The sequence below is a fragment of the Cricetulus griseus genome, chromosome 3 (assembly GCF_003668045.3).
Source record: "Cricetulus griseus strain 17A/GY chromosome 3, alternate assembly CriGri-PICRH-1.0, whole genome shotgun sequence".
Lineage (NCBI taxonomy): Eukaryota > Metazoa > Chordata > Mammalia > Rodentia > Cricetidae > Cricetulus > Cricetulus griseus.
Window position 1 is genome coordinate 183,304,776 of NC_048596.1, and position 19,872 is coordinate 183,324,647.

The 19,872-nt window shown below is 41.8% G+C and overlaps 1 protein-coding gene and 1 non-coding gene across 2 annotated transcripts in view; one reads left to right on the forward strand and one right to left on the reverse strand.

Annotated features, from left to right (window-relative positions):
• Nucleotides 1–19,872, forward strand: part of Sntb2 (syntrophin beta 2) — an 82,724-nt gene that overhangs the window by 53,704 nt on the left and 9,148 nt on the right. The window contains 3 exon segments of the mRNA XM_027405934.2: nucleotides 4,813–4,955; nucleotides 10,512–10,708; nucleotides 18,813–18,997. Coding sequence (XP_027261735.2) covers nucleotides 4,813–4,955; nucleotides 10,512–10,708; nucleotides 18,813–18,997 — 525 coding nt within the window.
• On the reverse strand, nucleotides 18,374–18,476 carry LOC113834702. Its single transcript, XR_003483436.1, has one exon. It is a non-coding gene; the product is annotated as a U6 spliceosomal RNA (small nuclear RNA).

Below are 19,872 nucleotides of genomic sequence, written 5' to 3' on the forward strand. Positions count from 1 at the left end.
TAGCTTCTCTGGCAGTGTGGATTGTAGGCTGGTAATCCTTTACTCTATGTCTAAAATCCACATATGAGTGAGTACATATCATGTTTGTCTTCTTGTGATTGGGTTACCTCGCTCAGAAAGGTTTCTTCTAGTTCCATCCATTGGCCTGCAAACTTCATCCATTGTTTTTTTCCGCTGAGTAGTATTCCATTGTGTAAATGTACCACATTTTCTCTATCCATTCTTCGGTTGAGGGGCATCTAGGCTGCTTCCAGTTTCTGGTTATTACAAATAGTCCTGCTATGAACATCGTTGAACAGATGTTCTTGTTGTATGAATGTGCTTCTTTTGGGTATATGCCTAAGTGGAATTGCTGGATCTTGTGGTAGACTGATTCCCATTTTCTTGAAGGAGTCACCATACTGATTTCCAAAGTGGCTGTACAAGTTGGCACTCCCACCAGCAGTGGAGAAGTGTTCCCTTTTCTCCACATCCTCTCTAGCATAAACTGTCATTGGTGTTTTTGGTTTTGGCCATTCTGACAGGAGTAAGATGGTATCTCAGAGTTGTTTTGATTTGCATTTCCCTGATGGCTAAGGATTCTAACTTCCTTTCTACAATCTAGCTACTGGTTTCTAATCATCAACACCTCCAGCAGCAGAATTATTCTTCGTGATATCATCATCGCAATATAACTACAAGGAGGATCCTTTTTAAAATCATGGGTGCTTTTTGTGATTTAGGACTAGGGTCAAGAGACTGGAGAGATGTTTCAGTGGTTAAGAGTATTTTCTGGCCAGGTGGTGGTGGCACATGACTTTAATCCTAGCACTCAGGAGGCAGAGGCAGGGGGATCTCTGTGAGTTCGAGGCTGACCTGGTCTACAGAGGGAGTGCCAGGACAGCCTCCAAAGCCACAGAGCAACCCTGTCTCAAAAAACCAAAAAAAAAAAAAGTGTTTTCTGTGCAATCATGAAAACCAGAGTTTAGATGCTAGCACCTACATAACAAGCTGTGTTGTACAAGTGCCTATAACTCCTGTTCCAAAGGAATTCAACACCCTTTCCATGCCTCCATGCACCACACACACACACACACAAATATATATTTAAAAGGATGTCTGGGTCAGTGAACTTTGTGTATTAATAACACATAGCAGCATGCTTTGACTCTGCTATAATAGCAAGCAAGATGTCTCAGACATCATGAGAATAAATGGACATAACTAGGTTTTAGTAAATTTTTAGAAAACCAGGTTGAAGGGTGGTTTTGACCCAGACGTCATATGTTTGCCATTTTTTGTAGACTATTGGTAGTGTTCCCAGGGACAACAGTCTCTAGTTTATGTCCCTGAACTAGAAGAACTTAAAATATACAAAATATAGAGTTGTAGATTTAACTTCATGGTAGAATACTTGTCTGATATATACAAGGCCTAGACTTAATCCCTAATACCAGAGGAAGAAAACATAAACTATTTTACAAGCCATTAAACAATATTCAATTTAGTCCACAACTAAGATATGAAATGGAAAGAACCACAGAAGCCTAAGTGGATGCTGGATGTGGGGGAAAGCTAGATCTGAAGAGCACAGGTTCTTCTAGATCCCAGGTTCAGCACAATAGGGAAGAGGGGGGTCACACATGATATCAAATTGCATTTCTCATTGTCAGCTGGGACAGAGTGAGTTCCAGGACAGCAAGGGCTACACAGAGAAACTCGGTCTCAAGAAAAAGAAAAAAGAAAAAAAAAACTAAAAAAAAGGGAAGAAAATAGGCAAAGAAAATTCTTACTGTATTACTGTCCCTATCACCCTAATCTATATCTTTTTCCCTAGTAAATCTTTATATATTTTTATGCAAATGAAAGAAAATATAAATGTATGGTCTCCTTTTTCTCTTAAAAAGGTGTGTGTGTATCTGTGAGTGTGGGCCTGCACATACCACAGAGAATATGTGGAGGTTAGAGGATAAAGGACAACTTTTGTGGAGTCAGGGTTGTTTTTTTGTTTGTTGGTTGGTTTTTTGTTTTGTTTTGTTTTTTGTTTTTATTTTTGTTTTTGTTTGTTTTTTTGTTTTTCGAGATAGGGTTTCTCTGTGGCTTTGGAGGCTGTCCTGGAACTAGCTCTTGTAGACCAGGCTGGTCTCCAACTCACAGAGATCCACCTGCCTCTGCCTCCCGAGTGCTGGGATTAGAGTGCTGGGATTAAAGGCATGCGCCACCAACGCCCGGCTTTGTTTTTTAAAGATTTGTTTATTATATAAACAGTGTTCTGCCAGCAAGCATGCCTGAGGGCCAGAAAAGGATACCAGATCTTATTATAGATGGTTGGGAGCCACCTTGTGGTTACTGGGAATTGAACTCAGGACCTCTGGAAGATCAGTCAGTGCTGTTAACCTCTAAGCCATCTCTCCAGCCCTACAAGTGAAAATTAAGGAAAGAAAACCCACAAATATCAGAAACCTTCTTACCCCTGAGGGGTGGGAGGGAGCAAGGCCAAGGATCCTTGGATAGATATAAGATATCTTGTTTTGAGACAGGGTTTCTCTGTGTAACAGCCTGAGCTATGTTAGGTCCTGTCTCAAAAAAACTTAAGTGCTCAGAGCTGTGAATATAGTTCAGTTGGTAGATTATTTGCTTAGCATGCATAAAGCCCTGGGTTCTATCCCCAGTACTGTATAAAGCAGGCACACCTGTAAACCTGTATTCTTGATGTATAAGCAGGAAGATTAGGAAGTTTAAGGCATTTGGCTGCTTAGGGAGTTGTGGATGCTAGGAACTAAACAATTTCTTCTCAAGAATAGTAAGTGCTCTTAACCACTGCCCCTCTCTCCGGCCCTAAGAATCAACACTTTTAACAAATCACAAATTATACAAAATGTTGTCCCCTGCTCACTCTAGAAATTTGACATTACTTATTGTTGAGGCAAGGTTTCCTTGAACACTCGTGTAGCAAGGAGTGACCTTTAATAACAGATTTAACCTTCCTGCCTTCACCTCTCAAGTGCTGGCTGGGCTTATAGAAATGCACCACTATGCCTGGTAACTGATACTCTTCCACCAGATTGCAGCTGGCAGAGATGAATCTTAGAGCACTAGGGAACATTGGTCCTCTTATAGGCTAGACTTCATTTTCCACTCCTGGAATCAGCCTGTGCCTTCAACTAGGAGAAAAGAGATCCAGAGGTGTGTGGTAGCACATACCTTTAATCCCAGCGCTAAGAAGACAGAGGTAGGCAGGCAGATCTCTGTGAGTTCAAAGCCATCCAGGGTGAGACCCTGTGTCAGAAGAATCTGAGACCCTGAGTTAAATGTTCTTAGTATACGCCAGGCACGGTGGTGTACACCTTTGATCCTGGCACTTGGGTGGCTAAGGCATGTGGATCTCTGTAAATATGAGGCCAGCTTGCTCTACATAGAGAGACCCTGCCTCAAAAAAAAAAAAAAAAAATTACAACACAGAACCAAATAGCTTAGGCCTTTCGCAGATTCCAAGTGTGTTTTTATAACGCTCTGTCACATCCAAATTACCTTCAGAAGTGTTTTGGGTTTTTTGTTTGTTTTAATGTGTTTGGATGTTTTGCCTGCATGCCTACAAAGGTCAGAAGAGGAGGTTTTTGGATCCACTGTAACTGGAGTTACAAGACAGTTGTGAGATGCCACAAATGGGACTCAGGTCCTCTGCTCTTAACAGAGTGGCCAGTGCTCTTAACCACTGAGCCATCTCTTCAGCCTCCTTCAGAAATCTTAAAGAAAAGAAAGAAAAAGTGTTTACGAAGACAGCTATTGAAGAGACAAGTGATTCACCAACTTGAGTTCTCCTGGAGGCAGTCAGTGATGACTTGGAGGGGCAGGGATAAATTACAGTGTTCTTCAGCAACCTTATCTGTGAAGGGCAAGGGTTTTGACGGTGACACGTTTTTTCTTGAATATAGTCCTTTCCATTTTGACCTTGAATCCTTGACATATGAATAAATAGTAGTAGGTGGCTGTTTTCCTAGATTTTTAAACTTTCTAGATAACTGAGCTCTATGCAGATAAAAATGTGTATATTTGAAACCAAAACATGTACTTCCTAAATAAAATGAAGGACTCCTGCATCCGTGTTTTCCAAAATAACAGGGTAGCACTGGGGACCTAGTTCAACAGTAGAGACATTGTCTACAATGAGGCCCCTGTTTGAATCAGAGTATCAGAAAGACAAACTGCATCTGATCAACATTTTTATAGTTATCATTGTGTGTGCATTTGGTGTGTGTGTGTGTGTGTGTGTGTGTGTAATTTGTAAGTGCAGGCTTGTGCATTCCACTGTCCAGGCATGGAGGAGTCAGAGGAAAACTTTTGGGAGTCAGTTTTTTCCAACCACTGTGAGCTCCGGAGATCAAACTCAGGTTGTCAGGCTTATATGGCAAGTATTCAAGACAGGGTTTCTCTGCATAGCTTTGAAGACTGTCCTGGAACTTGCTCAGTAGAATGGCTGACCTGGAATTCACAGAGATCCATCTGCCTCTGCCTCCCAAGTGCTAATATTAAAGGCTTCTGCCACCACCGCCCAGCTGATGCTCAGTTTTTAAGGACTGGGGTAAAATTATCATGTTACTAGATAATGCCTGTGACTTGTTAGCTTTTCAGATACACCCCCACTTCACACTTCCCAGTGGAGAATACCCACCTATGGAAGTAACCTCATGGGAATGATTGTGTATCTCAAGTCTATTAGGGTGGGGGAGCAAAACAAAGACACCCCCCTCCTCCAGTATTAGGCCAGTGCTCACGAAAAGCTCATGGTTATATCATCATTAGCTCTGATTCTGAATCTCACCATTGTAACAGGCAAAACTAGATGGTGGAAGACAGCAATGGAGGCCTGTTCTCATGGCTGTGACCGAGAAGGATTTGCTGCTTTATGATTGTATGCCATGGACAAGAGATGCCTGGGCATCACCATGTCATAGCTACCCTCTTGTTGCCACAAGGTAAGATAAAAAAGAAAAAAAATGCTCTTAAGTCTACTGTAAAGTGAATTCTACTGCCTTTGGTACCTAAAATAGTATTTAAGAAGCTAACACAGACAAAATGATTTTCCCCCCCAACTTACCATTTTGCAGCTCCTAACTCTTAACAGAATAAATTGCTTCAATCACTTGTGTTTGTGTGTGTGTGTGTGTGTGTGTGTGTGTGTGTGTGTGTGTGTGTGTGTGTGTGTGTTGTTGTTGTTTAAATGTTGAGGGAGTGGCTGGTCCTTTTAAACTTGCTTTGGATATATTAGGGTTTGGAGTGGTTTGGTTTTTCTTTATTATTGACTGTGACTAGAAAACCACTAAAATTGTAGCAGCCTTTTGAGTAGGTGATGAAATCATTTAAACCAGACTGTGGTATAGTGGAGAAAGCATTCAACTTAGCCAAAATATCTTTGCAGTGCTCTTTGCAACTAAAGAGCACATAGCAATTAGCATGGCTTTGTCCTGAAGTCACAGAATGTTCCCAGTGTCACACATATATGAAGTTGGGTGGGAGAACAATGAGAAATGTAAGCTTGGGCTGTCTTAAGAGGTAATAACTACAACTAGAAGCACATTCAAATTCAGTTTTACTTGGATTCTAAAAAGTCAGGTGTTGGTATAACTGGAATGTCCCACAAGACTGCTTTTAGAAATCATTCAAAAGTTTTTCTAAGTGCAGTAAACCAGAATCCATGAGAAGTCACGATGCTCTCTCCTGAGCTGAAGCTGCCTCTTGGTGGCTGATGTTTTGTTGTAACTGCCATTTGCCCTGTGGTTTCATTAAATAGGGGAGCTGCTCAAAAAAGTACTTGGTAGTGAAAGAGGGAAATGCTGGAACCAGTCCTGTCTTCCGTAGAGAATGCTGGATATTTCCTGTTTTGAACAACAACAGAAAGTTTGCTTTTGTGACAGGGTTTCATTCACTATGTAGGCCTAGCTGGTCTAAAACTTAATATCTAACCCACTAGCCGTGAACTCAGAGAAATCGCCTACTTCTGCCTTCCAAGAACTGGAAGTAAAGGTGTGTGCCTCCATGTGCAACGTGGTATCATTCTTTTCATGAAAATACAATTTAAAATTGTCATACAGGGTACTGGAGGGATGGCTTAGAGGTTAAGAGCCCTGACTGCTCTTCCAGAGGTCCTGAGTTCAATTCCCAGCAACCACATGGTGGCTCACAACCATCTATAATAAGATCTGGTGCCCTCTGGAGGCAGAATATTGTGTACATAATAAAAAAAAATAAATTTTAAAAAAGAAAAACCAAAAAAAAAAGTCTGTGTTATACCTTCATTTGCTGATAACTAAACTGAGCTTTAAATTGAAAGTTACTTAAAGATTAGATTTCTTTAAAAAAATAAACTTTTATACAGCTTTCCTGGGTTTCTCTCAGTTACAGAACAGAGTTAAAGCATCTCCTGAATTTGAGAACTAGGGAGGTGTGCTCTCCTTAATTCCTTGAGGGTAGAAGCATCTTGTAAAAGACACAGTTCAAGTGTCAGTTCCCTTGCCCTCACTCAAGTAAAGCTACCTTGACATAAAAAAACTTTGATGTCATCTAAGAATGTTCCACTGTGCTTGTGTATAGTTCCCCTCAAAAACTGAGCTACTGTCACTTATTCTACTTTGTCTCACTTGTACTGAGAGCAAGACAGGAATCCTACAAAAACAAGGATATGTTTCCACAGTTAAGGTTAGACCAATTAACTTGTATTCCAAAGATTTAGAACACTCTAAATAAACCTTCATTCCATAATGCTAGAAGTTACAGTCACCTCATAAACAAGCAATTTCTATTCATTGGCTATCATTCATCAAAGGACTTTAGTAGTAAAGAAAATGGGACAGATGTGTATGTAAGGAGTAGGTCTACCCAGAGCCATCTTGGCTATGGCAGCAAAAACAAATACAAAGCCAAACATGGTGGCACATACCTGTAATCCTGGCACTTGAGAGGTAGAGGCAGTAAAACCAGGAGTTCAGGGTCTAGGCTACATGAGAGCCTGTATGAAAAAAAGAAAAAGAGAAAGAAAAGAAAACATGCTGCATGAGAAAAGGGAGTAAGAGTTAGTGTTTGTGTTTCAGATAGCATCAAGAAAATGAAGCCAAGAGGAGCTACCTACAACTTGGTTGGTAAAGTGTAAGCATTGAGGCCTGAGCTCAGATAACCAGAAGCCCTGCAATAAAAAACAGGTATAGATGTAATCCCAATCCTGGGGAGGCAGAGACAGGCAGATCCCTGGAGTTCACTACCTGCCAGCCTAGTGGAATCAGTGAGCTCCAGGTTCAAATGAATACACAGGAAAAAAGATAGCAGATACATACAGAAAAGGAAAAGAAAGATCTTTATTGTCTATAAAACTAAGTGATCCCTGGTAAATTAAAATTAATTATGGCTGAGAAGTGGTGGCACATGCCTTTAATTCCAGCACTTGGGAGGCAGAGGTAGATGGATCTCTATGAGTTCAAGGCCAGCCTGGTCTACAGAGTGAATTCCAGGAAAGTCTCGTCTGATACACAAAGAAACACTGTCTTGAAACCCTCCCCCCCCAAAAAAAAAAAGAAAGAAAAGAAAAAGAATTAATTATGCTTCAAACTTCAAGATCAAGTAATATTGTTAAATTTGTGTAAAGTAACAGCTACAGTTTATGTTGGATTATATACACATTTAGTTTTTTGTTGTTGTTGTTTTTTAGGGGTTTTTTGTTTGTTTGTGGTTGTTTCTCTGTAGTTTTGGAGCCTGTCTTCGAACTCTGTAGACCAGGCTGGCTTTGAACTCACAGAGATCCACCTGTCTCTGCCTCCCGAGTGCTGGGATCAAAGGTGTACAACATTATGCCTGGCTCACATAGATTCTTGGACATCAAAACTATATGCGTGAGTGCAAGTGAGCATGTATGCATCGTGTGTGTGTGTGTGTGTGTGTGTGTGTGTGTGTGTGTGTGTGTGTGTGTGTACTCATTACATGACAATTTTGGCAATGAAGATTAAGTAATGCTTAGAGGTGTTGAAGGGAATTTTTATTTTAGGTCTTTCCTAAGATTAATGCTTGGTACATTTTTGGTACAGATTTGCTGTGTTGTGGATGTCCTAGGTGCTGTGGATCTTGCAGTGTTTTCCTATAAAATTTCTCTTTGACTGGGAGAGACAGAACCCATGGACACATGGCTTACTGTACCATGTGAACAACTGAGTGGTATTGAGCATGTGGGACTAATATGGCCCAGACTGCTAAAGCTCATCCTTTCATCAGCTTATTTGGCATCCCCACAAAAGTGTGTGTGGGGGGGTACGACTTGGCAGTGCTTCCTAACCAGTGGCTGCTCCTCAAGTCCAGCAGCTGGTTTGAATTGAATCCCCCAACCAAACATTTCAAAATCAAATCTAGGAGAGAAATATTCTCTTAGATTGATATTTTGTAATGTCTGACATGGGATTAACAATCAAACTGAATATGGTAGAATAATACCATTACTTTCCTCCGTACTACACTGACTTGGATCACATGTAGAGTAATTTTAAAACTTAACTCTTTCTGAGCTAGCTCATGTTCACCTGGCATGTAAGTTCTACAGTAATCAATTGAGTAATCAGAGGTAACTCCAAGTCTGTAAATTCAAAGGCATCTTATAGTAATACTATGTAATCATAAAATGTTACTTGTGGTTTTCACTGTGCTGACAGTTGCCCTGGGTTAAGTTAAAGTGCTGATACTTTACATGTTTCAGGACAATTGGCAACCTGCCACCTGCACAGAACACACCTGTATCAGTAGGCATTGTGGTCCCTAAATAGCTTTTAGGGGTAGGGAGTTGATTTAATTTTAAAATGTCTTTATTGACCTGGTAGTAAAAACCCAGGTTTCAGGTGGAGAGATTGCTCAGTAGGTAATGAGTGTTTCTTTCAAGCATGAATTCTGGTTCCAGCACCCAGGTAGAAAGCCAGGCATCCTGAGCATGTGCCTCTTCCCCAGTGCTGTGGGGACTGAGGCAGGAGGATTGCTAGGACTTTCTGTCCATCAGGCTCACTCCATATTCAGTAAGAGACCCTGTCTCAAGGAAAGTGTTGGTGCTAATTGTTGCCCTGATAAATTCTGGTTTTCAAAAAAAATTATAATTCTGGGTCAGGTTTGGGTTCTGCATATAAGTAGAACCATGTGCACATTAAATTTTTTTGAATTATTCATTTAACATAAAATCCTCCAAGTTCAGGCTGGAGAGATGACTCAGAGGTTAAGAGCAGTGACTGCTCTTCCAGAGGTCCTGAGTTCAATTCCCAGCAACCACATGGTGGCTCACAACCATCCGTAATGAGATCTGGTGCCCTCTTCTGGTCTGGAGGCATACATGCAGACAGAATACTGTATACATAATAAATAAATCTTTAAAAAAAATCCTCCAAGTTTATCCATGTGGTAGATGATCATAGGACTTCCTTTTCTAGTCCACTGAGTGGAATATGCCATGGTTGAATTTTTTTTTAAGATCTATTTATTTATTTATTAATGTATACAGCATTCTGCCTCCATGTATGTCTGCACACCAGAAGAGGGCACCAGATCTTATTATGGATGGTTGTGAGCCACCATGTGGTTGCTGGGAATTGAACTCAGGACCTCTGGAGTAGCAGTCAGTGCTCTTAACCTCTGAGCCATCTCTCCATTCCTGCCATGGTTGAATTTTTTTGTGGTGTTTTGCTTCATTTTGAGAGAATGTCACTATCTGTACCTCAGGCTGTTTTAAAATTTACAATTCTGCCTCAATTGCCCGAGTGTTGGGATTACAGGCATGCACCACTACATTTGGATGGATTTTCTTTCTTTTCTTTTCTTTGCTTTTTTTTTTTTTTTTTTTTTTTTTTTTTTTTTTTTGAGACAGGGTTTCTCTGTGGCTTTGGAGGCTGTCCTGGAACTAGATCTAGAGGCCAGGCTGGCCTAGAACTCAGAAATCCGCCTGCCTCTGCCTCCCCAGTGCTCAGATTAAAGGTGTGCCCCACCACTGCCTTTAATCTTTCTTTCTTTCTTCCTTCCTTCCTTTCTTTCTTTCCTTCTTTCTTCCTTGTTCTCTCTTTTTCTTATTCTTTGGGCTTTGTTTTTCTGTATATGGATATTTTGCCTGCATGTCTGTCCATGTCCATGTGTGTTCCTGGTGCCTGTGGAGACAGGAGAGGGTATTGGAGATGGTTGTGAATTGCCATATATCAAATCCAGGTCTTCTGGAAGAGCAGCAAATGCTCTCAATCTGAATCATCTTTCTATCCCCTGGCAGAATTTTCTGTATCTCTTTTCTGTTGGTAGGTATTTTATGAAGAGAGTAAGTAGTACCCGGCCTCCTGTGACACCAGGGATTATTCTGTGGGATTAAAGAGTAGTATCTACTTAAATACTACAATCTGGTTTTGAATGCATTCGACTAAAAACTGCTGAAGGTTTTTATAAGTTTCTGCTTACCAATGGGCATGAATTCCTAGCATTTTCTTCCAGTAATGCAGTAATTACTTTAGCTCTCTGTTCTATTTGTGTGGCCCTAGGTTGGTTCATTCGGGTTCTGGATGTCGGTCACCTTCCCTTGGATCTGACCTTACCTTTGCTACAAGGACGGGCTCTCGGCAGGGCATTGAGATGCATCTCTTCAGGGTTGAAACGCACCGGGATTTGTCGACCTGGACCAGAATACTTGTTCAGGGTTGTCATGCTGCTGCTGAGCTGGTCAAGGAAGTCTCCCTAGGTAGAGTTACTTCTGTTTGTTTGTTGTTTGTGGCAGGGTCTCACACAACCTGTCCTGGCTTGGAACTCAGTCTGTAGCAAGGGTGAGAGGATGGCCTTGGACTCCTGATCCTTCTGCTCCACTTCCCCAGTGCTGGAGTTACAGGTGTGCACATGCTATCATTCCTGGCCCTGACCCTGGATTTATAACAACAATTATAGTGGTTTTTCAAGATTTACTTTTATTGATGTGTGGGCATATGTTTGTATGTATGTTCCACGTGTGTTGGTGCCCCTGGAGACCAAAAAAGGGCAGCTGAAGAGACAGGATTTGCTTTTGTTGGTGCTGGGAACCAAACTGGAGTAAGTCCTTTAGAAGATTGAGGTATGTGCCTTTAAAAACTGAACCATCTCTCTTGCCCTCTAACTTTAACTACGTGAAACTGTTCGGCTTTAAAGCAAGTAAAACCACTGTGTGTGTGCTGACTACAAACTGTTAAAACATGGTAGCTGAAGTGGTAATAGCGGAAAGAAATCTGGTATTTGTCTCACTGACAAAGCTTTACCATGCTTGCCACATGGCATTAAGTACCCTACTACCACGTGGCTTTTTTACTCTCTATCATTTTAATCTATATTTAATAGTAAAGGAACCTAGGCAGTAAAAATTAGATGCTCTGACTATAGTTAAGATTTGGCATCTAAGGTATGGCTAGAAACCCTTAAATACAAGTATCTGGCAATATTGTAGCTACATAAAATAAAGTGTCTGGAATAGGAGTTTCTCTTCAAAGGTTTGAAAATATTCTGTCCAACACTTAGTAATTCGAGGAGCTGGTTGCCATGTTTCTGCTATGAAAGCTCCCTCTAGTGGCTAGTCCCTGCTGGCTGTTGTGTTCCACTGTGGAAGAGCTCCTGGTGGCTGCTCCCTATGAACTTGGTGCTGTTTCTTGTACACTCTGTAAGCATACAGGTATTTCACTTACACAAAAACTAGGGTTGCTGTGGCTGTGACTTGAGTTGTAGTTCTTATATAGAGCCAGTGATTTATGCCCTTCCTTCTCTATTCCGATGACTCATACTCATGACTAGATTAAATGCCGGAAGGATATACAGTATCAATCCCCTTCATTCATTAAGTTTGCTGTGTACTTTAGTGTTTATCAAGAGCTATGTTTTATAATGAGAGGTTAAAAGTAAATAAGACTTATTTCCTATCCTTGAACAGGAGCTGTGAGAAGAGTACAGTGTCCTATCATCCTCTGTAATTAGCTTGTTGGTTAGGATGGCTTTTCTTACGCTGTTGAGCAGGAGTGCTACACCAGCCTTTTTCTGGCATAGTTCTAAGGATCTACTGCCTTCAGAATTGCCCTGCAATTCTCAAAAGAGCCTGGGTCAGTGTCCCTCTCTCCCTCCCTCCCCAGAACCCATGTCTACTTCTAAATCCAGCTATTCTGACTCATGTATGTAGTTCCACACCCAGGAAGGTAAAGAAGACTCCTGGGATTCAGTGGCCAAACCAACAAGATACCTTGCCTGTTTCTAAAAAGTAAGACAGATAACAGGCAACCAGAACAATTCCCAAGGTCTGTCCTCTGGCCTCTACATACATGCACAGTATGTATTGTGCATGCATCCACACATATACATAAAGGTACAGAATAGGTAACATGGTTACTCATTTCAGTATAACACCAATCGACCTCTTAGTGAATAAATCTCTTCTCCTCCTGGCTTTACTAAAGTGTGTTAATATTAGGGACTTCTAAAGAAGTTACCTTCAAGGTGGGTGGTGGTGGCACACCCCTTTAGTCTGAGGCAGAGGCAGGTGGATCTCTGAGTTCAAGGCCAGCCTGCTCTAAAGAGCTAGTTCCAAGACAGCCAGGGTTACACAGATAAACCCTGTCTTAGAAAAAAGAAAAAGAAGTTACTTTTAAAAGGTGTATCTTTCTATTCAGTAATTCCCCATATGATGCGAAAAAGCCAAAAACCCTTCATGAGTTTAAGACATAGCAACCAGAGCAGTGGAAGGAAAACTAGATTTGTGGAGATGGTGTCAGGGAGAAGAATGGTGATAATACTAGCTGGTGTGGATTATACTGAAGTTAACAATGTCCACCAAAACTAAGTTTAATGTTTAAATTTCATTATATTATTTTATTATTTTACATATGAGTGTTTTGCCTCCATGTGCATTTGCGAACCACATGTATGCAGAGCCCATAGAAGCCAGAATAGGTTATTGGATCACCTGGAACCGGAGTTATAGACAGTTGTGAACTGCCATGTGGATGTTGGGATTGAAACAACAACAGCTGGTGCTCTTAACTGCTGAGTCATCTCCCCAGCTACTCATTATAACATTTTCATACATTCATATCATTATGTTTTATTCATATTCATCCCCCATTACACTCACTTGTTCCCATACTGTTCCTCTCCTCTCTCCCAAATAATCCCTGTCTTAGTGTTTCTGTTGCTGTGATGGAACATGACCCAAAGCAACTTGGTGAAGAAAGGGGTTATTTCACTCACAGTTCCATAACAGTTCTTTATTGAAATCAATGGACTGGAAGCAAGAGTTGATGCAGAGACCATGGAGGGGTGTTGCTTACTTGTTTGCTCAACCTGCTTTCTTTCTTTCTTTCTTCCTTTCTTTTTCTCGACAGGGTTTCTCTGTGTAGCTTTGGAGCCTATCCTGGCACTCACTTTGGAGACCAGGCTGGCCTTGAACTCACAGAGATCCGCCTGCCTCTGCCTCCCGAGTGCTGGGATTAAAGGTGTGTGCCACCAACGTCCGGCTTCTCAACCTGCTTTCTTATAGCACCCAGGACCACTATCCCAGGGATGACACCACCCACAATGGGCTGGGCCCTCCCCCATCAATCACTAAGAAAGTGCCCTACAGGCTTGCTTAGCTTTGATCGTATAAAGACATTCTCTCAATTAAAGCTCTTTCCTCACTGATGACTCTAACTTGTGTCAAGCCTGGCCCTACAATGTCTTTTTCTTTTTCTTTTTCTTTTTTTAATTAAACTAAAATGATTTTCATTTTGTTTTTTGAGATAGGTTGTTCTAAATCCGGGCTGATCTCAAACTTCCTATATATCCAGGATGGTAGTGTACTCCTAATCCTTCTCTCTATGCTTCCTAAGCACCAGGATTATAGGTGTACCATCACACCCTCTTAAACCAGATACTAGAAATGCATATATGAAGAAGTATATGTGTCTTCAGGAGTCTAAGGGATGAAGGGCTTCTTTTCCAATCACAGTTTTATTCTGTTTTGTTTTGTTTGAGACAGGATTTCTCTGTGTATCAGTTTTGGCTGTCCTAGAAGTTGCTTTGTAGACCAGGCTGGGCAGATTCACAGAGATCTGCCTGCCTCTGCCTCCCTAGTGCTGTGATTAAAAGTGTGCGCCACCACCACTCAGCGCCAATCACAGTTCTTTTTATTCACTGGACTATATGCTCCCCTGGGGAAAGCCATTCTACAGAAGCTGTCTACTCTTAAGTTAGGGTTGGTCTTCCATGAAACACATTAGGACAGAGCAGAAACCTAAGTTCCTATATAAAGGAAGAATGGGGACATGGAAAAGGGGCAGATAGCCAATGCTTAATATATTTGGTTGGATTTAGAACTTGGAGATAATCAGTGCCCTTGGGGAGAGATATGCTTAATGGTGTGAAGACAGGAGCAAATATTGCAAAAGGCCAAAGGCTGATGGGATAGTAAGACAGACAGTGTGGATCATTCTTTCAGGACATTTGACTTGAACCTTTTTTTTTCTTTTTTCTTTTTTTTGAGATAGGGTTTCTCTGTATTGCTTTGGAGCCTGTCCTGGAACTCACTCTATAGACCAGGCTGGCCTTGAACTCACAGAGATCCATCTGCCTCCACCTCCTGTGTGCTGGGATTAAAGGTGTGCACCACCAATGCACAGCAAATTGAACATCTTTTTTAAAGGCTATTGGTGGCTGAAGGTGTCACTCTTGAAGACAGAATGTTTGCCTATTATGCATGAGGACCTGGGTTTAATCCCCAGCACCACATAGGCCAGATATGATAGTGTGGCTATAATTCCAGCATGTTCTAGTTTCCTGTCTGTGGTTTTAATAAAATAAAACATTGTAACCAAAAGCAACTTTGGGGATGAAAGGACTTATTTGCCTTACACTTCCAGGTTAAAATCCATCACTGAGAGAAGTCAGAACAGGAACTCAAGGCAAGAATTTTAGAGCTTGCCGGCTTGCTTCCAGGTCATATACTCAGCTAGCTTTCTTATACAGCCTAAACCATCCTACCTCAATCATTAATCATGTCCTCTACAGACATGGTCACAGGCCAGCCTGATCTGGGCAGTCCCTTAATTAAGACTCCCACAGATGACTCTAGACGGTGTCAAATTGGCAGCTGAAGTTAGCCAGGACACAGCATTTGAGAGGTAGACATAGAAGAATCTGAAGTTCAAGGTCATTGTTGGCTATACAGACCAGCCCAAGCTTCACTAACACTGGCTCTAAAGTAAATAAAATAAGAGGCTAGAGAGATGGTTCAGTGGTTAAGAGCACTGACTGCTCTTACAGAAGTCATAAATTTGATTCCCAGTATTCGAAAGGAGTCTCACAACTATCTGTAATCCCAGTCCCAGGGGACCCAATGACATTTTCTGGGCACCAGGCATATACATCATATACAGATATAAATGCAGACAAAACATTTGTCCACATAAAATAAAAATAAATAAAACAGGGCTGGAGAGATGGCTCAGAGGTTAAAAGCACTGGCTGTTCTTCCAGAGGTCCTGAGTTCAATTCCCAGCAACCACATGATGGCTCACAACCATCCGTTATGAGATCTGGTGCCCTCTTCTAGTGTGCAGATATACATGGAAGCAGAATGTTGTATACATAATAAATAAATAAAATCTTTAAAAAAATAAATAAAAATAAATAAATAAAATATATAAAATAATATAGGACTAGTGTGGCTCAGTAAGTGTGAGAATCCCTGATAGCCTGAGTGCAATACCAATATCCAGTTGGTAGAGTGAGGGAACCAACTCCCAAACTTGTCCTGTGACTTGCACATGGCCACTATAGCTTGAGTGTGAGTGAGTGTGTACGTGCGTGCATGTGTGTTGAAGCAACCATAAACAAGATTCTGTTGTCAACCAGGCAGTAGTGGCTCAGCCTGTCTGGAGGCAGAGACAGTTGGATCTCTGAGTTCAAGGCCAGCCTGGTCTACAAATCAAGTTCCAGGACAGCCAGGGTTATACAGAGAAACCCTGTCTTGGGGGTGGGGGGTGGGAGTGGGGGTGGGGCTAGGGAGGATTCTGTTTTTCAAAGTACCTTTTCTCACATTTGCTTTCCTTTCCTTCCCTCCTGAGGCAACACAATTCCTAAATAGATCGTGTGAGAAATCTCAGGGCCTTGAAATGTGTCTCAGTGCTTGCCTACCTTGTGAGAGGAATCTCACACTAGCCCATTGTTGATTGATGGCTTACCTTTCCTGGCTGTGACTGTCTGGCCCTCCCTCAGCTGCCTGCTTGGTGCCTTCTCCAGCCAGGACTGTGAGAACTTGGGCCATCTTTGAACTTTTCTCCCGTTTAAACCCCATCCTTTCACTGCACACTGGCTTTAGAGATGTTAGGACAGTAATCTGGGTGCTCTGTTAGGGCATGCTGCCACCCCCTTAGCTACTCATTTAGAGAAAATACATGGACTACTACAGGAAGCTGATTGCATCCGTGTTTACTCCTTACCCACTAGGTTCCTCCTCTGAGGATAACTACTAGCTTGTTGTCCAAAGCTCACTTCAAATAGTGCAGACAAGGATACTACCAATATTTATCTGTTTTTCTTTTTCCCAGTTTCCTAAATATACAGCTGCATTAACTAATAGTTTTTGCATGCCCAGTGAGAGAATATGTTGGTTACATGTGATAACCTGCTTCAAGAGCCTTTCTTGTTAAAATGGAAAAGTAAACGCTTAGCCCTAATCTTCAGGTGTCACTCTGTAGCCCAGGCTAGACTTAGATTTTGCTGATTCTGCAGTCTCAGCTATTTAGCTAAGATTATAGGCATGTGCCCCCATACCAGGGATCAGTTTTTGTGTTTTTGTCAATTCAGATGTATCTTTGTTTGGTTGAGCTTTTAAATTTTTTTATTACATTAGTCTGTGAGAGAGTGTGTACATGTGTTGCATATAGAAGTCAGAGGACAATTTGTGAGAGTCTGCCATCTCCCACCATGTGGGTCTGGGGATGGAACAGGCTTGGGAGCAACCACCATTTACCTGCTGAGTTATCTTGCAGCCCCCTTGTTTTGGGGGGTGGGGCTGGCAGTATTTGTTTTCTAGTCTCTGTGGTACTAGGGATTAAACCTAGGGCCTCATTTATCTCTTTCCTGGATACCAACCAGAGCATGTTACAACTCTGAAGGGTATCTCTCTGACTTTGCTCCTTCCTTCTTGCCCAGTTGAACACTTCTCTCCACATCTCTGTCTGTCTAGTTTGATCTTTTTTTGGTTGGTTGGTTGGTTGGCTGGCTGGCTGGCTGTTTTTTCAAGACAGGGTTTCTCTAGGTAACAGCTCTGACTGTCTCAGAACTCACTTTGTAGATGTCTCTGGCCTGGACCTCAGAGATCCACCTGCTTCTATCTTTAGAGTTATTAAAAGGCGTGCACTACCACCATCTGGCTAGTTTTATCTTTTCTTTTCTTTTCTTTTTTTTTTTAAGGTTTTATTTATTTATTTATTTATTTATTTATTTATTATGTATACAACATTCTGCTTCCATGTATATCTGCACACCAGAATAGGGCACCAGATCTCATAACGGATGGTTGTGAGCCACCATATGGTTGCTGGGAATTGAACTCAGGACCTCTGGAATAACAGTCAGTGCTCTTAACCTCTGAGCCATCTTTCCAGCCCTAGTTTTGTCTTTTGTTTAGGACCTATCTGAATTCCCATCCTAGAAACCTTTTCTTGACTTCAGTCTTAGCTCAGTTTCAAGTGTAATTGTGTCTATACATTCTACCTTGTACCGTTAGGGATTTGTAAAGTCTGAGCAGAGAATCCCCTCTCATCTCCCCTTTACTACATACAGTTGAACTGAGTCAGACAGGGTTCAAGGAGAGTTAGGCTATACCCTATCTCATCTCAGCAAGATGCTGGCTTGGGCAAAAGTAATTTTAGGGGGCGGGAGACTGGGCTCAGTGGTTCAGGGCATGTACTGCTCTTGTAAAGGACTCAAGTTCAATTCCCAGCACCCATGACAGATAACTCACAATCAACTGTAACTCCAGCTCCAAGGGACCCCTGCATTCACATGCCACACACCCACACAGATACACACACACACACACACACACACACAGTTAAGTTATAGTTAATTCCAGGTGTGGTGTCCTCATATGCCATTAAACCCTGCTTGCCGAAGGTAGAAGCAAGTAGATCTCTGTGAGTTCAAGGTCAGCCTGGTCTACATATCAAGTTCCAAGCTATCCAGGGTTACACAGGAAGATCCTGTCTCAAAAAGAAAGAAAATTCAACCTGGCTTTAGCTCACACTTATAATTCTAACACTCGAGATACACAAGCAGGAAGATCAGGAGGAGTACATAATTACAGACCAGACTGGGGTACATTAAACCTGTCTCCAAATAAAAATAATAGGCCTTTTAAAAAACATAGTGCTTCATGAATTTGCATGTCATCCTTGCACAGGGTCATGCTAATCTTCCCTGTATCATTCCAATTTTAGTATTTGTACTGTCAAACTGTAGAATAATAAATCTTTAAAAAATTTTATTTTAGGGAATTTTAAGCAGCTTAGGACTTATATTCTCAAGAAAAGATTTTTTTTTTCCTTGTTTGAAACTGGAAGAATCCTTTTCTACTTGATAACTAAAATAGAATCTTTTTTTTTTTTTTGGTTTTTTGAGACGGGTTTCTCTGTGGCTTTGGAGGCTGTGCTGGAACTAGCTCTTGTAGACCAGGATGGTCTCAAACTCACAGAGATCCGCCTGCCTCTGCCTCCCAAGTGCTGGGATTAAAGGCATGAGCCACCAACGCCCGGCTAAGAATCTTTATTATATATGACTTTTCTTGTCTTCGATAGGCTGCACCTTAAGTGGCCAAGAGGTAAGATTCACTGTCCACTATGAACATGGGTTCACTATCTCCAGAGACAATGGAGGCTCGAGCAGCATATTGTACCGCTATCCTTTTGAACGGCTGAAGATGTCTGCTGATGATGGCATCAGAAATCTCTATCTGGATTTTGGTGGTCCTGAGGGAGAACTGGTAAGAATGTTTTTGAAAACCATGAAATGTCTATTGGATGCCACCCTGAATGGCATGAACCTGCATTAGTTGTCTCTGTCTTTCACATTGCTTCTCTTTGTGTGCTTGCTTGTATGTTGGTGGATGTTGAATTCAAGGCCTCTGCATGCTGAGCAGTGCTTTACTACTGAGCTGCATCCCCAACCCTCCCTCTGCTTCTTAACTCCTATGGCCTAACATTTGACATTCACTTAGAGCAAGGTTTTCAGGATGGCACTGGCACTGGGACTGGGTTAGTTTTGTTTCTTGTTTGTTTGTTTGTTTGTTTTCAAGACAGGGTTTCTCTGCATAGTCCTGGTTGTCTTGGAATTCAATCTATAGACCAGACTGGCCTGAAACTCGAGATACCCCTGCCTCTACCTCCTGAGTGGCGTGCACAGCCACCACCTGGCAGGATGGGGTTGTTTTCTTTTCCTTTCTTTTCCCCACATTAGGGAACCATTCTCTCTCTTTTTTTTTAAGTTTTGTCTGAGAACTGGGGAGAGAGTAATGTGTTTGCTCTACGTGTATGAGTACCTGAGTTCAACCCAAAAAAAATGTACATTAAAGAAGCTGGCTGTGCAGCACACATTTGTGATTCCAGCGTTGGGGAGGCAAAGATGGATGGATCCGTGGGCCTTCTTTACCATCCAGCGTAGCTGAAGTGGCAAGTTCCAGGCCAATGAAAGACACTGTTTCCAAAAAGGGCATGGGAAGAGCCATTGAGGTGGCTCAGAAAGTAAAGGCAACTGCCACCAAAACCTCATGACCTATGATGGATCCCCAGGGTCCACATTGTAGAAGGAGAGAACCAACTTCCATAAACTGTCTCCTGACACGTGCTGTGGCACTCATGT